At 37.7% G+C, this 17,757-nt stretch overlaps 1 protein-coding gene across 1 annotated transcript in view; it reads right to left on the reverse strand.

Moving 5' to 3' along the window:
• fibcd1a (fibrinogen C domain containing 1a) overlaps positions 1-17,757 on the reverse strand; it is a 94,309-nt gene that overhangs the window by 54,551 nt on the left and 22,001 nt on the right. The window contains exons 2-4 of the mRNA XM_056730076.1: positions 15,830-16,309; positions 3,152-3,317; positions 2,751-2,887 (exon numbers count right to left, since the gene is read on the reverse strand). Coding sequence (XP_056586054.1) covers positions 2,751-2,887; positions 3,152-3,317; positions 15,830-16,309 — 783 coding nt within the window. The remainder of the gene's footprint in view (positions 1-2,750; positions 2,888-3,151; positions 3,318-15,829; positions 16,310-17,757) is intronic.

The following is a 17,757-nucleotide window of genomic DNA, read 5'->3' on the forward strand; positions in this document are numbered from 1 at the left end:
ATAGATGCACAATAGGCTCTTAAAGGGACAGTTCACCCAAATACAAATTACTCATTATTTATTAATTATGTCATTATTTAGTCTCCCTCATGTTGCTTCAAATGTCTATGTTTTTTTTTCTGTGAAACACAAGAAGATATTTTAAGAAATGTCTCAGTGGTTTTATGTTCAAACAAGGAAGTCAATTGTGTCCCAAAATATCTCATTTTGTGTTGCGCAGAAGAAAGAAAGTCGAACAGGTTTATTTTTTTTAACTTGGTTAAACTCAGATTTCAGTCTGTTGGCCACACGTAAAGGCCATTGCACATAGAGTCCGAAATTCCCGCACGTTACAAAATAAATACGACTTCACGTTGTGTCAATCACATTTACATAGTACCTTCGATATTTTCATCCGTCATAAAAAAATTCGGCCTGGGTTCGATTTTCCGCGTTTTCGCATCTGTAGCAAGCATTTTGAGAGGCGTTCTGACCATTCAGAGTCACCGTACAAAAGAGTGCCAAATACATTTCGGACTGTATGTGCAAAGACCTTAAGTCTCATAAGATGCATGGGATACAGCACAGAGTCAATGTGATCTACATACATGGCCCTTTTTCTGTGTCTCTACATAAAAAATACTATTCTCATCATGTTTCACTGGAAAAATAACAGCGTGAGATCGAAAAGACATGTGGCCTGGTAAACAACAACAGAATTTACATTTTTAGGTGAACAACTTCTTTAATAAAACACAAGAGACCAGAAGCGTGTTTATGTGACTTGCACAGAGAGAGAAAGAGAGAGAAATGACAGCTCATTGCATCGCTAACAGGGCATGTACTCGAGCAGAGACCGTGTGCATGTCCGAGCATGTGAAATTACGACCTCGTCCCTCCGTCCTCTCTCTCCGTGACCCCGATGAACTTCTGATCTACTCCGGCAGTAGCAGAAAAGCCCCACATCCTCATCAAAAAGTGCCAGAGGCATCAGATGATGAATAGGAGCGCTGGATCTATTAATTCCCTGTAACGGTTCCTTTCTGCCTCTTCAGATTCCCCCCGCCGCTGGCACGCTTAGGCGATGTGCTAAGCTAATGCTCTCACTGCTGCAAAGCAGCTTTGACTGTAATCAGGGAATACAATATGTCACCCTTTTTATCACCATGTCTGCAAGCCAGTGAGAGCAAATACGGAAAATATGTTTCCTGGCACTCATAAATCCCAACGGTTTTCTATCTGAAGGGAGGCTATTGGGCGTATGGTCTTACAGAACGCGGCAACTCTGTAGCGTCGTCTCCTGTTCTCCTCTGTTATACTGACCTTAAAGAAATACTCTCAAACGCATGGCCATAAAGAAATGACATCAAACATCTTTTCTTGTACTGCAGATGTCTTCCTGGCCTCCACTCTGTCTTTATCAGGATGTACAAAGTCTGGCTTACACCATCTGTTAGTTTAAAATATCTCCTTTTCATCACAATAGCTTAGTGATACAAACAGCGTACAGATACACAATGCAAAGCTTGTGGTGTTGTGAAAGTACTGCTTAAATGATGTTCTGTGAAGATACAACAGTAACCTTGTTTTTTTTAATGATCCATGTAACAAAGAAGTTTACAAAATTTCTTTCCATACCCTTGCAGATATGTTGAATAAAACATGCAACAACCGTCATCCGTCAACAACAGCCTTGAGATGTCTTCCCTTTGATAACAAAACGCTTCAACTGTAATTGCAATTTCACAAGGTGACTTCATTTTAATAATGGTGATGGAAAAACACCGCACATATGTATTTTTTGTGTACTCGGGATGAGTAGTATGAACAAAATCATAAAAGCATAATAGATATTTTTGCTCTAAAAAATATTTAGCAAAAATTGTTTATGTATTGTCGCAGATTGGGCAGAAATTCTATTTTTTGGAAAATTGATAAAAAATATATAAAAAAATACACTACTAAATACAATTGTGTATTGCATATTTATTAAATACATTAATAAATACAAATACAATACAATAAATACATTGTATTGTAAGAGTTGTATCCTTAAATAAATGCATTAATATTGTGCATTTATAAAAATGCATTAAAAGCTATAAAATCATTAAAAATAAATGAATTGTTTTTTATTAATTATCCAAAGAAAAAAATACCTTGTAAACCTTGACGCTTTGACACGTGTGCGTCCGATGAAACCATCTATATTGCTCGGCAGTCATAAACAACGAAAAAGTATTTACACAAACAAAGCCGTGTCCCCAAATCTGTTTATAAAAAAGCTGTACACGCTGATGGAAATGGAGAGGACCATTCTCCTCTTTATTATTTGAATATATCAGAATCTCAATGCATTCCTACCATCATACCTTCCCAACCTTACGTCTTTATTTTATTTAAAGGTCTATTAAATGAGCAAACTTCAGCAGGTATGTATCAAATGAAGAGTCAGTACTTCCTCATGAGGCATTTTGGTTATCCTAATCTACATGCAGCTGTCATAATGAACTGTACACTTGTGATACATCGGTCTGAAGCGCGTTTGTGCATGCGAATGTATCCGCGCATACAGCTGTGACCTGCCTGCCAATGCACGAACGAGCGCGCTCAACAAGTCACTGCCTAATGGAGTGACTCATTACGAGTCATTTCGATTCCTGTGGCCATTCCGTCGATTCAGAAATATAAAGCACAGCTCAGAAGTACCCAGAAACTACATCTGACTGATGCCCTGGTGCACCGGGGGAAATGACACCTAAAGGACTCACCGTCCATCCACCCCCATCCGTAGTCATATCGCAGTACACCTGAAAGCCCGCCGGGTAATGTGTAGGGAACACGGAGTAGATACCATCTTCTCTTTGCCCATTAGCATAGATGTCAGCGCAGTCCCTGGGTCTGGAACCTGTCAGAAGACAGAACATCACCAAAACCACATCAAGCCACGGCACGTCGCTACATCATTTTCGTTTTTTGAAGAACTTGTTCTATAGGTACAGTGAAAAGAATCAGACTTCAAATCTGTCATCTCACACCAGCTGTCTAAGCGATGACAAATCTCTCTCACACTGTTAGAGAGTTTATGAGGGAATAGGTGTGAAACCATCCAGGGCTCATTAGAGCTGCCTGGGAAGAAGAAAATATTTGGTTAACAAGCATGTTTTTTTACCTTCTCCACCGGCGCAGCCCTTGGGCCGGAGAGTGCGCACCGGAGCCCTCTGGAGATCTGCCTTGAGACGGGTCTTGATGTTTCCCGTTTCCTTCTGCATGGAGCTGAGGGCGTCGCTCACGGAGTTCACCACCTTCACCATGTTGATCTGACTCTCCGACAGCAGCTGGAAGAAAGTTGGAGAAAGTATGAAAGAGAGGGAGAAAGCAGAGGCTTAGTGACTATTCACAGAAATAAATCACGGTTAAAGGGCGGCACCCATTGACTTTGCATTCGTTTTGTGTCCATGCAATAGAAATGAATGGGTACCGCCATTGTTTGGGTACTAACATTCTTCAAAATATCTTCTTTGTTTTTTCCAGATGAAAGAAAGTCATACAGTTTGCAGTGACAGGAAGGGGAGTAAATAATGATAAGTCATCATAAATGCACTTTATATTAAGAAATATATGTACATTATTCAATGACATGATTTATACTTTTTTGATGATCATCAATCTTTAATTCGTGATAAAGAAGGAGGTGAGTGTTACAACCAACCATAAATTCATGTAGTTTACTATACGTGGTTTGTAATTTTTAAGTATGCTAGATTGAATGCCAGATTCTGCTGCGCAAATCACATTCAAAGTACTTCACTACTGTATTTAATTATTAATTTGCACTTGACTTGAGTATCATTCAAACGGAATACTTACAAGTTAATTTTGACCTTCAGGAACAAAGTGTATATTTTACTGGTCATCATTTTTTAAATCTATCTTTATAGTGAAAGATATTTTTCAATCTATTACTTTGAGTTTTCCTCAAATACAGGCAATGAAATCTATTTCAATGAGATTTTGATTTAATTACTGAACTACAGAAACTATGGTGTCTTTAGTCACCACAACATAATAAGTTTGATTAAAACATTTTAATACATTAAATGATTAAATATTTAGATCTTTGTTGAATACGTACCCTATAATCAGTTCTATCCAAATGTGCAAAACTACAATTGATCTTTCTGTTTGGAAATAAATGGATAAATGACTTTAAAATAAAAATTGTGTCTTCATTTATTTGCCCTCATGTCATTCAAAATCTGCCTAAAGAGATAAGAAGATATTTTCAAAAATGTCTCAGTGGTTTTGTCTTCATATTGGAAGTCAACGCGGAACGATGTTGTTTGGTTGCCAATGTTCTTTAAATTGCTTCTTTTGTGTTCTGCAGAAGAAATGAAATCATACACTTTTGATACGAAGATGAGTCAATTATTAGGTGAACTATTCCTGTAATCTTTTACGTCAGGTCACTGCAGGATATAGATGCTTCACTATAACATCAGACCTTTACACATTCATTAAAATCTATGTTTAGTTTGTTCATCCACATTGCTAGAAAAATCCTCATCACTGTCTCTTGACTTCATTAATCTCTTTTAGTGGCAAATGAAAACAAGTGCTAAAACAATGCAGACAGTGTGAATTGACAACGCGATTAGCAAGCTCAATTCATTCTTAGTAAATTCCCCCCAAGACTCACATACAGCTTCCAAGCAGACATGCGAGGAGGATTAATTCACCAATGCATTGTGCTTCTCAAACTGCTCTAAATCAATCCCGAAAATGTGATCAATTATTAATAAAACTAGTCAAACATCTGCAAAACAAAACATAACAGATACAGATAAGTGGCGTGCGGTCTGCAACGCATCAAGCGACATGAAGGTAAGATCTTAAAGGGGCGGTTCACTGAAAAAGAAAAATTATTTAATCATTTACTCATCATCGTGTCATGTCAAACCTATATGACTTCCTTTCTTTTGCAGAACAAAAAAGAAGCATTTTGAAAAATGTTGGTAAGCGAACAACAACGACCTCCATTGATTTCCACTGTATGGACATACAACCACAGAGACATTTCTCAAAATATCTTCTTATATATTCCTCATAAGAAAGAGTCCCATACAGGTTTTATACGACATGAGGGTGAATAAAGGATGAGAGCCTTTTTATTTTGGGGTCATCACCCTCATTGTTCCAAACCTGTATAAATGTCTTTGTTCTGCTAAACACAAAAGAAGATATTTGGAAGAATGTCAGAAACCAAACAGACTGACTCCCATAGTCTTACGTATTTTCCCTACTATGGCAGTAAATGGGGGATGAGATCTGTTTGGTAACTGATATTCTTCCAAATATCTTCCTTTCTGTTCGACCAAGCAAATAAATGTATACAGGTCTGAAAATAGTAAATTTGGAGTAAACGATGGCAGAATTTTTAGGCGAACTATCCCTTTAAGATACATTGGCTCTGTGCAAACAACATTTTTTGGTTCTCTTTCCTAATAGCTCAGGTTAAACAATCAAAGTCTGTGTATCAGCATGTATTCTGTTGCACAATACTGACAGAGCTTCAGTTTAGCAGCTTTATGGCTAGCGGGGCTGGAAGTCCCTCGGTTTGAGTTTCTCAGACAGCTCTTTATTGCCTGCATCAGCAAAGCAGCTCAGGTCACCCCGATGGGAACCGACTGTTCTAGAAAAAAAAGCTTGACTGTTTGACTCTGGCAAACCTCGCCATTCTCCAAGGACGAGTGTTCGTGTTTCAGACATCAAACATCACGAGTGAACGTGGTACCCGAGTATGCACCAACTCAGTAGGCGGCCGACAAAAATTAGCTCTAACATTGAGACTGTTTTCCAACGGCATGCGAAAGCGCAAAGTTCTCCGCCGAGGTGTGAACGAGCAGCAGGTCCTTCAAGACTGTGTCGCTAACAAGTTTGCACGTGCACATATGTCGGCATAACAACACCGTGAGCCGAACGTGTGAGGGGTGAGCTGGAGTTGATGAAGTGTGACGCAGCGAGTACTTTCTGTGCGGTTGCTCGGAACATTATCTCTTGAAGCTCGAGGCACGCTTTCTCGCTTCAGTAGGCTGCCATAGCAACAACACCTAAATGTCTATCATTATGAGACCAGCCACCATAAAAAAAAAAAAACACATTCATGAAAAATACATGCCCTCAAAAGTAAAGTGCTCTAACCTTTCTCTAACCCCGTTTCTGAGATGAATCCAAACTCTTGACCTACCCTCCACGTGTGACCTCGGACTCCACGTGTGCTCGTCTCCGTTTCATTAAATCACACAGCAGGACCAATTAGAAGACTGAAACCTTCAAACTCCCCTTCAACTTTCAATCTCGATGTCACGTTATGAAGTATAAAGCCCACCGACTGCACATCCACTCAAGGCCCGTCTACCGTAATCTCTGGAAAAAATGTTTTCGAGTGCAAAAAGTGATGATGGGGGGAAATGAACCGAGGTTAAGAGTCTCATGCCAAAACATTTTAGTAGATAAAGAGGCACGGATAGGCTGTCTTTTGAATAAGAGCTGCACAGCCCATTCGTCATCTCAGCTATCTTCAGCAGGGACTGGGACAAGGATGGCATAAACATTATTTAAAAGAAATTTGCTGCCTGTTTGGGGGGTTTTCATTAATCACGGGCATATTCCGATGCGCTTCCTCTGCAGGACTTTGCATCATCAATAATCTCGCCAACAGAGTACATGTCCAAGTTTGGAACACAGCTCTCAGTTTTCGAAATGAATGATGATAGATCTGAGACGAAAGATTAATCAGCACAATCGAAAAGGAGAATCGCAAACGTAGAAATTGAGCTACACGCTGACACACCGAAATGCTCATAGTATACAAATAAGTTCAGTTGCGAGTAAAATTCCTTTTTTGAAAATGTAAAATTTCCAGGTTTGCTTGTAAATAATATCGCAACAGTTTATGATAATATCCATCAAATTTGATTGGTGTATAAAGAAAATTAACAATAAACTGTAAAATAAAAAATATAAATTACTAAGCAGTTTTGAGATATTGAGCTTCAACGATTTTGGATTCCATTTGACTTTGTAGGTAAAAGCTACAAAATAAAAGAATACGAATATGTGAATTGTTGAACTTTTTGACGAAAATATCAACTAGAACCTTATAATTCCAAGGTGACAAAATGTCTAAAAATTACTAGATCAAGATACATTTACTTGACAAGGAAACTGACCTAAGATATTAGAACTGTTTTATGGAACCAAATATAAGAATGAAGAGAGTTTATTCTTAAAACAAGCAAACTAAAATCTTTACCCAATTCTTTTCCAAAGTACCTTAAGTTTATTTCTAAGGTTCTTAATTTTTTCTTGCGCCATTGGCAGTTTTTTTTGCTTGTTTTAAACATTAACTTAGCTATTTCATTTTTATATTCTCTTTCATAAAACAAAATTAAATACCTCTGGCCAGGTAAATGTGTGAAGATATTTGTCCTAAAAACAAGACCGAAATGCTGAGTAAGAAATTCCTTTTTTGTTGTGTTATACATTCATATAACCACATGCACAATACAGGTTACGACTTATCAACATTGACAACATTAATCATATTTTTACACTTAATACATTTGCGTATCTCCCAAACACAGTTTCTTTTCAAAACTTTTAACATAATCAACATGCTTTTATCCAAGATGACTGAAGGCTTGGTCACACCAAACTATATTAGCATACACATCAATGGACAACAACATTATGTTTATTCAAATTTTAAATGCATGAGCCCTATAAAACCATATTGATTGGTTGTCAATGTTTTATCGTTCATCAGCTATAAAGAAATCACTATATTAACAAACATTCATTATGAATTATCTTTTAATAGTTATCGTTCTTGGTGTGAATGTGCCTTTAACAGACATTCAAGGTATGTTTTTTATCAGCATGTGTATTGATTAACCAATCGAGCGGCAGAAAATGATCAAATAGCTGACAAATCTGCCATTTTCCAGGTACAACAACAATCACAAAGGTTGCGCGATACTGTCAAAGTCAAGCTGGCCATACTTTTCTTTCAAACGACAGATGCGGTTTTGCCAGGAGAAAAGAGAAACTGTCAGCATGTATTAATTTCAAAGTCTCACTGACAGATGAGTCAACACGCTCTCCCTCCACCCACCTACCAAAGTAAAGGGCAAAAGAAAGTTGTTTCTATCAAGGAAGTTTATGATGAGAAAAAAGATCTGTTAGCTCCGCCCACCACTAAGCAATTACCCCGGCAACCATTCTAATAAATCCACTCTCATCATTAACAAGAGGATTCTAATAAGACTCTGCAGAAAGACTAATAGGATCTCCCGCTGGACCAAACTGCTAAATTGGTATAAAAAGGATCTGCAGCTGGTTCCTGGCCCTCACTACACCCTAGGTGTCATGACACACTGATTATGAGTGTTAAAGTGAGGCGTGAACTACTTCACTAAATGTGTGCCACTTGTCTCTTCTGCCATTTCACATGTGCTGCCTGCCAACTTTACAGACGTGGCGGCGACCTAGTTATGTACTCTCCGGTCTGAATGAGAGGCGGAAACAGGTCTTGTGCCGGAGAAGAATTTGAAATTTTGAAAGTCAAAGTGGAAATAATTGGGTAAAAAATGTATGTCTTTTCATTAGAGCTGACTTTGGAATATAAAGTCTGGTTGTAGAGAAAGTTATGATGTATGGGTAGAGCAACACGCTAACAACGGCAAGGTCATTGATTTATTTTCAAGGGAATGTACAGTACTGATCAAATGTAAAGGCTGAATGCACAGAAAGTCGCTCTGGGTAGAAGCATCTGACAAATGAAAAAAATGTTAATAAATTGACCTAGAAGTTCATGTTTAGGAGTGGACTGTATAATAAACAGTGGATTCCAGTTTATGATTAAAATATCAATCACTCTTATTTTTCAGTCATTTCAATCCATATTTTCAGTACGTCTTTGTTTTGAAAACTTTTATTTCATTATTTCATCTCTGACTTTTGGACCGCAGCATGTTAAATTCAAATTTTCCTTTTAAATCTATGTGTTTGCCAAATTATTTTATGTAAAGTACATTGGATAGCATGTGCATTCGCTGCATTGCTAAGAAACACATGTACATTCACATATGTTTGTCAGATGCCTTTATCAAATGAAATTTACAAACCTCACAAGGTATACAGTTTTATCATTATGTTACCTGGGAATCAAACTAACAACCTCTGCTTTGACATAAGATTTATGTTTTGTAAATGTTCAGTATGTATCTTGATTTAATTCTTTTAGATATTTGTATGCAATGAAACAATATTTTAGGTTTTGTAACTAGATATTCTAGATATTTGTACTGTTAAACAAGACAAAAATGCCTTTTCATAAAAAGCAAGAGCCTGACATAAGACATTGAGCCTTGGAAATGTATCTTGATTAAGAATTTCTTGATATTTGAACCAACAAAAAGACAGAAATACTAAGCAAAACATTTATTTATAGTGGCGTGGGACTCAAACCCATGACCTAGGTCGACTGTGTATTTTTTTGGAGTATCTATTAACAGAACTATGTCTTCAGAGGTGAATAAAGATCTTACAGTACATAATGAAGCTTGATTTTTCCTACCTCAGAATGAGCTATTTCTGTCTACATACAACACGGGTTCCCTCATATGAAATTCGCCATGTTGTTTCTACAGTAGCCATAAAAGGACAAACTGGCCTACAGAGCACGTTTCGTAAATCTCCCTCCACAAAGAAGCGAAAACCTGGCGACATCTTGTGTCAATCACCGAAGTGCTTCGAATGTGAAGGGTAGAATGTGCCTTTGGTTGCAATCTGCAACCTTACCACTAGATGCCGCTAAAATCTACACACTGCTCCTTTTAGCTACAGCAAACAAAAAAAACAAAAACCTGAGCTACTTTCACAAACTTGTGCAATGTTAAAGTTACACAGCAGTAACATAAGAAAGTTGTGCTATAAAAGTAACACGTTCACTCTAATGCAACATTACGTTCCGAGTGTTCTAGTTTCTCAGGAACAGTGAGGTGGGATAATGACTAAGAAGGCCTGGATTCAGCCAACCTCATTAATGATCCAGAGCTTTTGCAGAGTCAGATCGCTGGCACTCCGGGATCCGCAAAGGAAACCTTTATCCAGCCTTCAAAGACACCCAGAGGAAAGATTTACTTAGCGTCTATGCGATTCCACTGTCATTGGAAGAAATAAGACTTCTATTGATTAAAGGTAAAATGTGTAATTTCTGCAACACGAGTGACATCAAACAGAATAACAAACATGTACTTTTCCCACTTCATCTTCAAGTTCCTTTTACAGTGTCCCTATGTGTAATTGGGAGGTAATTTCAGACAAACAGGAAGTAATATACTGTGAAAATGTTTTTCTGATTTCATATTTTTGTCTATATGTTGAAAAAAAAAAACTAAATATTGTAAAAGAAGATAAATTTACTTAAAAAACTATGCGAGATAAGATGACTTGTTTTCAGATAACACACAGTATCTTGGGTTTTATTTTCTAAGCCCATTTCCAAACATCTTTCAAGCTTAAACCTCGCTACAATTTGTTAGATTTATTCTTTAAACAAGAAAAGACTATTTGTCAAAGTAGTTTTCATAAAAACTTAAAAAAAGACACTCTCTGAAAACACGTCTTTATATCTTATGCAATGTTTGCTTCAGAAGTTTTAGGCATGTTAAGATATTTTGACTAAAAACATGACAAAAAATTTAAATATCTGAAAAAATATAAACACTTCACTTTTAAGAAAAAACATTTAATAAATCAAATCCAGTGTTTGCTGGTTAGCCACTAGGTACATATTGCATTTCATTTCAATGAGACGCAGGTAAACGTCGGCTACAGACAGAAGGAATCATATGAGCTCATGATATCACCGTATCCCCGTAATTAAGTTTTAAAACTACCCTCCAGGAATCTCATTCTGTATTCCACCAATTCACCTCAATGTCCTCATATCTCCTTTCATATTTGTTTTCAAGGACAGAGAGTGTGCAAACCGGTTTATACCCCTTATCAACTTAACCAAGAAAATATGTGTCTCTCGGGGTGGGAAATCCATCCATATCATAAAGTTATCTCTTGACTCTATGATAAATAATCAAAAGTCCCACTATGGCTGCATAGGCTCAAGTCTGCACGGCTGCGGAATACAGCGTGATGATCCCTATTGATGCGGCTTGGTTTTTATTGTCTTGCTGAGAGAACCTAATGAAAGCAAGGCCCTGGTTTGCTGGCTGAATTCATAAAATACTCATCTAAATGTAGAGGCTACGGATCCCATCTGTTTCTAATTCTGTCTACTGCTCTCCAGGGCCAAATCTGAAATTATGCTATCACAACTCAAACACGTCAGTTACCTTCGGTACTTTGATAAACATTTAAGCATATGGACAATTACAATGTAGTTTATACAATTTAACGGATAATATTCAGCTGTTTAGTAGCCTGTAAAGACAATCATGTGATTCCTGAAGAATAAAGTGGAACTCATGATGTTTATTATTATTATTTCAACCCTTTCATGCATTGAGGTCACTACAGTGGACAGCTATTCAAAACGCCATTTCTTGTGTTCGCAGGGGTGTTGACGGTATAGTTACTCAAAGACCACTATTAGTGCATCATCCTTTGTGTTGTGTTGAACAAAGGAAAATGGAAAAAAGTTCAAATCTTGTTTTTCATGTTATGTGAGTAATAAACACAGCAGAAAATAAAACCGTACCACAGAGATTACTTATTTTTGTAGGCCAACCCAGAAGTTAGCGCAAAACTGGTTCCCTCGACCGAAAGCCTGTGCATTTTTCCTACAGAGTTTTGGAAGATCATAAAAAATAAGCTCTGTGATTAACACTGGTTTATGATACTTACACGTTTTGTCAATCATGATCATCTTTACAATGAACACAACATTTGTTACTTCAAAAGCTTGAATACAATTGGCAGACGTACAAAGCTAACATGAGGCTATAAACAGACTGCAGTACCGTCGCTCAATATCAACGTCCTCACCATCAACTCCCAACAACTTTTTCAAACTTTCTTAAAAACGTGTTCCCTGTTTAGTTATTACTCTGTGAATGAATCCCCATCCACTTTTTTCGAGATTTGTGCCCGTGTTATTTGTGAGATTGGTTTGCACGATGACGTTTTTAAGGCACGAAAAAGCTTTAAAAATCACGGTGGTTTATAACTGGTGTGTTTAATGTAGTGGTGGGCATAGATTGATTTTTTTAATCTAGATTAATCTAGATTAATTCCAAGATTAATCTAGATTAATTCCAAGATTAATCTAGATTAATCTAGATTAAAATGGCTCATTTGAATTCTTCCGAAGGCATTCAGAATATGTGTGCTACCCAAATAATGACTAAAAGTAAGTATTTGAGAACGGGTTTCTCAAGCCAGGTGGCGCATTAGACCATGGGCTCATCTCCTGTTTCCAAAATGCATCACAAACTGCTTGAGAAAGCTGTTCTACTATGATAATTGGTGATGAAAATTAAATTATGTTCAATAAGATGAACTTGTGTTTACTTCCGCATTAGCTAAGGGATGATTTGCGTTTAGGTGGTACTTGAGACTGGAAGAGCTCCTACAGTACATTTACATTTAGTCATTTAGCAGACGCTTTTATCCAAAGCGACTTACAAAGAGTGAGGGAGCAACAAGCGATATGTCATACAGGAGCCATAATACATTAGATCTCAATACAAAGTTACTGGTTTCAACTAAAGCTAGACCACTATCTGTTGAGAGAAAGTGTTTTTTTAAACCAATTCCGCATTGCACAAGGTGCAAACAACCTTAGTCTTGTCTATGTTTAAATTGGGAAGCTTCTTAAAAATTAATATTCCCTGAAGCAAACCCGGCGGCTTCATAGCTGCATCCATGTTAGCATGTCACGTTTGATGCGGTAATTTCACAGTAACGTTATGTTGTGTTCAGACCAAACGCGAATGGCGTGTCAAGCGCGAGTGATTTATATGTTAATGCAAAGAGCCAATAGACCTACTTGCTGCACGAATCGCGCGAATGAAGCCCTGGTTATGAGATGATGAGGCGGCTTCTGCTTCCGCGAATGACGCGAATCACGCGAGTTGAAAAATCTCGTTCTCGCCCCGTACAGTGCAGTTAAGCTGGTATACATCCGCGCTAAAATATCAAGGTGAAAGTCATCATAGCTTGCGTAGTATAGACCCAGCTCCCAACTTTGAGAATAGATTAACGGCGACATTTTTTTTATCGCGCGATAACAGTCTCACTGCGTTAACGGCGTTAACGGCCCACCACTAGTTTAATGTCATAGAATAAAACGTGAAAATATTTAGAGATTTTGTTACTCATATCTTGTTTCAGGCAAATTAACAAAATCCCATAAAAAAACATACAGGCTTACTGGAAGAGCTAAAATGCTAACTCGCTTCTCGGATTTGCATACAGAATTACGTCATCTCTGCGGTGCCCTTTATAAACTATATGATTACAATAATAATTATTTCTAGCAGCTTTGTCATTTCAACATCCATAAGTTTATTGTGAATTCCTTGCCATATGAATGGGGGTCATTATCTTGGTGTTTTTGCTCACAAAACATATTTTTTCACAACTCAAGAAGACTATTTTTGGTCAACAGAAATCAGAGCAGAAATGTCAGAGCGTGAGAATGAAACTCCATAGCTCTGACACTGAGATCTCGGTTCCTTAAAATATATTTGTGCATTTCTCATTATAAAATACGTGCAAAAAGGCGAATCCGTTTATGAAGTGAGAAAGTGGTTAACAGCACTGTGTGCATTTGTTACAATAACAAAAGTGTTAAGATATAATTGCATGTTGAATGATCTTTTTGCTCTCTCCTTACATCAAATTAAACATTGTCAAATATTAAAATGATAACAGGTATCATGTCCCCAAATCTACACTGACTGAAATAATTATTGTATATTGTTGTTTACTTATATCCGTACAGAGAGAGAGAGAGAGAGAGAGAGAGAGAGAGAGGGAAAGAGAGAGAGAGAGAGAGAGAGAGAGAGAGAGAGAGAGAAAGAGATTAATGTTAAGCGGCACAGCCAGCAATGCACATTTACAGTAATAGGTCTTTCTTTATCTTATACAGACATCATTTGGCCGTATGAATTCTTTACTATAAAATCCTTGCGCTGTGCCACATCAAATAAAGTCCTCCACACTGTGTGACAGCACTGGGATCCGGTGCGCTCTGTCATTTCATCTTCAAATGCACTGAAGATGAGGTGCGCCTGGTGGGAATGTTGCCATACGGCTCCTTAATGTGAATTCGCTCTCCTGCTAGCCAGTCATTCGCTCAAGCTCCAATTAGAAAAAAGGCGTTCAACTAACTCGATAAGCTCGTAAAGGGCTTTATGCCAACAACATACTGTTGGGAAAGTAAAATTGACAAATGGCATCTTATGAAGATTTACTGAATATGACTCAAATTACTGTCAAGTGAATATCTATTAATTCAGCAACTGTTGCGCTTATAAATAGTCAAACGTTGGAGAATTGTAGGCTATTATGTGCAATAGTGCCTGTGATTTTGTTTCATGTTAACGTCTTAACAATTCAGACCAAGTTGATAAAGGCTTTCCAATAACGGCTCGACCGAAGGAGAGATACTGCACTGTAATTTGTTTACTTTAGGTTAAGCAATTGTGCAAACTCGTTGCCTTGGTTCAATTAAGTAAGCTTAACTAAACTGTATTAAAAAATGAACGTTTAACTTACTAAAATAAGTAAAATATTTACTTTTCTAACTCAAATTTACTTAAATGAGTTGAAATGACTACATTTTGACTGTAATTTTATGTTAACTACACTCAATTCTTTCAGTATCTTAATTTTACATATTTCTTAGTCTTGAAAATGAGCAAGAAGAGACTGATGGCATCAGCACAGTTACAGTCACTGGTGACATAACACGTTACACGTTACATGTAACCTCCCTCCCCCTAAGTACATGCAACACTCTTCTGAACAATGGTAAGCACGAAACTGAAACATATGTCAAACTCTTCTAAATATCTAATATAAGTGAACATTAAACACTAACAAGTCTTTAACTTGACTGAAAGACAGATCAAATATTCATATTCTTTCAAATGTTCTCTCCTAATGTAATCTAACGCATGCTGGGAATTGGAAATCCTTCTCGACCAATTGTGTTGAATTAACATGTTTGAATAAAGTTAATAGAACAAGGAGGAAATCATATTTTTTTAGTTTTAGTCAAAACTTCAAGTTAACAAAAAGAATCATAAGACTGTACTAAAAACTAAAATTGTGTTTCAGGAACTTAAAATATTTAAGTTAATATAACGTTTTAATTCAATTAAGTTTACATTACTTAATCTGTTTGATTATTTAGAGAATTTGGTTTTACAGTGTGTAGTAAAGGTATACTGAATATTAAAGATATTGGCCAATAATCAAACCGGTTGACAAAAGCAAATTTTCACACTATCGGCCAATAGTTTAAAAACAGCCAATGATCATGGCCGATATCAATGATAAGACAGGAAAATCCAATGAATTTGTGCTCTTTATATGAAAAGTGTTAAGATAACATCACCAGTTTCATGTTCAATATTAATCGTCATTATATGAACATTCAGGAAGTAGTGAAATATACATTTAATCGCTAGAATCAGTATGGGCAGATATCACTCTGAATAATCGGCAATTGATATTGGTGAAGAAATTTAGTATTCCTGCATCTCTACTAAATATATCTAAGTTCTGCAAACAATAATAAATTAAAACAAGAACTAACCTGGATGAGCCTGCCCTGTTCTGACTGAAGTGTACTGAGCTCTTGTCCGATGTTACCTTGGCCCTGTCTAAGGGCATTATATTCCATCTTTAGTTGACTGGCGTGAGCGGACAGTTTGGCCACCTCCTCAGCCAGTTTAACCAGCAGAGCCCGGTCTTGTCCCTTCACTGACTTCAGATCAGTGTCGTGGTCTGTGAGAGAGTGCAGAAGAGAGGTCTGCACGCCCTCCAGACGCAGGAAGTTATTGTTGTAGTCGGGGCAGTTGGGGTCAATGAAGATGTTTATGCGAGAGCCGTCGCCTCTCTCGATGGTTACTAGGGCATTAGCCTCATCCTGGTTGGTGCTGATCAGAGGGGGCCCGTCGGGGCCGGCAGGCGCTTGGTAATGATTCATCAAGAGAATGATTCCGGTTACCGTGACAGCCAGTAACACTGCGACAAAGAGCAGGATGGTGCACAGGAGATAGCTACAGCTCATCCTCTGTAAAGAGATAAAAAAGAGTAGTACATAAGTACATAGATAAACAAGATATGGCTTAAAATGTATCAAAATAACCACTCGGAGACAAAATCACAAAGATGGGAATGTTTTTTTTTCCACTTTAATCTATAATATATCTTTAAAAGGATGATTTCCAAGATACAAGCGATGTTTAAACTAGAAGAATACCATATCAAAAGACATCTCGTGATAGCACAGATTCAGAAGTAGGTTTCCCACATTTCCAGCTTACACGTTTCACATCTACAAATACCTGTTGAGCATTAAACATGTATGGAGATGGTGCTGAAAGTTGTACCTGCTATTATGTAACACCTGGCGACTGAGACACTTGACAGTGCATAAATCTAGACGTTTCATAAAGATGTTCATGAAGATGAAAAGAAAATGTATCTGTCTGGTTGCTTAAACATGTTCACTTTCTCGAGCATCAAGTGATGTTGCCTTCATGTCCTGTACATTTCCCATCATTCTTTGTGGCTGCAGCAGAATAAAATACAAAGATAAAGCATATCTACGCGGCGCTGTGCTTTATTAAGTTAAGAAAAGAGAAAGAAATTCATCAATTTTCCTACATCTTCCAATTATCTTTCTCTTTATTCATCAGAACAAAGACATTTATAGAGATCTGAAACAACTGGAGGGTGAGTAAATGATGACATAATTTATATTTTTGGATGAACTGTCCCTTTAAACGAAACACTACTGAGAACTCCATCAACTCTCCTGAGCTCCAAAAATGCAACCACTGAACAATTCATTTCATCTGGGTCACTTATGTGTACAAGCACGTGTTCCTCTTGTTCTGCATTAAAATGTAATGTAAAACACATAGCTATTGTACATTAGATGGTGGGGCAGCAGCTCATTTATAAACACTTTGTAGGGATTCTGGTGATTGCCCAGGGCTCCAGCAGTGGGCTGGAATATAAACGACAAGATGAGCAGTGTTTCCTTTGAGGATCTGGGAAGGCAAATCCCCACCGGGCAGAAGACTAGAAACTACAGACATGAGCCTAACAGCTCAATATTACGGTCTGGTTAAGTGCCCAGAGTTGACAACTCTCTCATCTCCGAGAGCGCGTGCGGGTGTTTGCGTCCGCATATGGCAACAAACCCAGATATAACAATAAATGAAGAGCATTTGATGGGAAGCTGTGGGAACGGCACGCAGGGACTTAGTTATCTTTTTCTAGGTCTTTTTGCGCGGTGGGAGCTCTTTCTACGCCTGCGTCGTTCCCCCTGCTGTTTTACAAGTGCCACTTCAATATTCCACTCGACAGCGGGTTGCGCTCCCCCACACGAGGTCTGTACGCTTTGTACATTTTCACTGACACACTTTTCCATATACTCCAAAGTGACTCCTGCGTATTTAAATTGAAAATAAAAAACACTCGTGAGCTTCGATGGGCGGCACACGTAAACGC

The sequence above is a fragment of the Triplophysa dalaica genome, chromosome 18, assembly GCF_015846415.1.
Source record: "Triplophysa dalaica isolate WHDGS20190420 chromosome 18, ASM1584641v1, whole genome shotgun sequence".
Classification (NCBI taxonomy): Eukaryota; Metazoa; Chordata; class Actinopteri; order Cypriniformes; family Nemacheilidae; genus Triplophysa; species Triplophysa dalaica.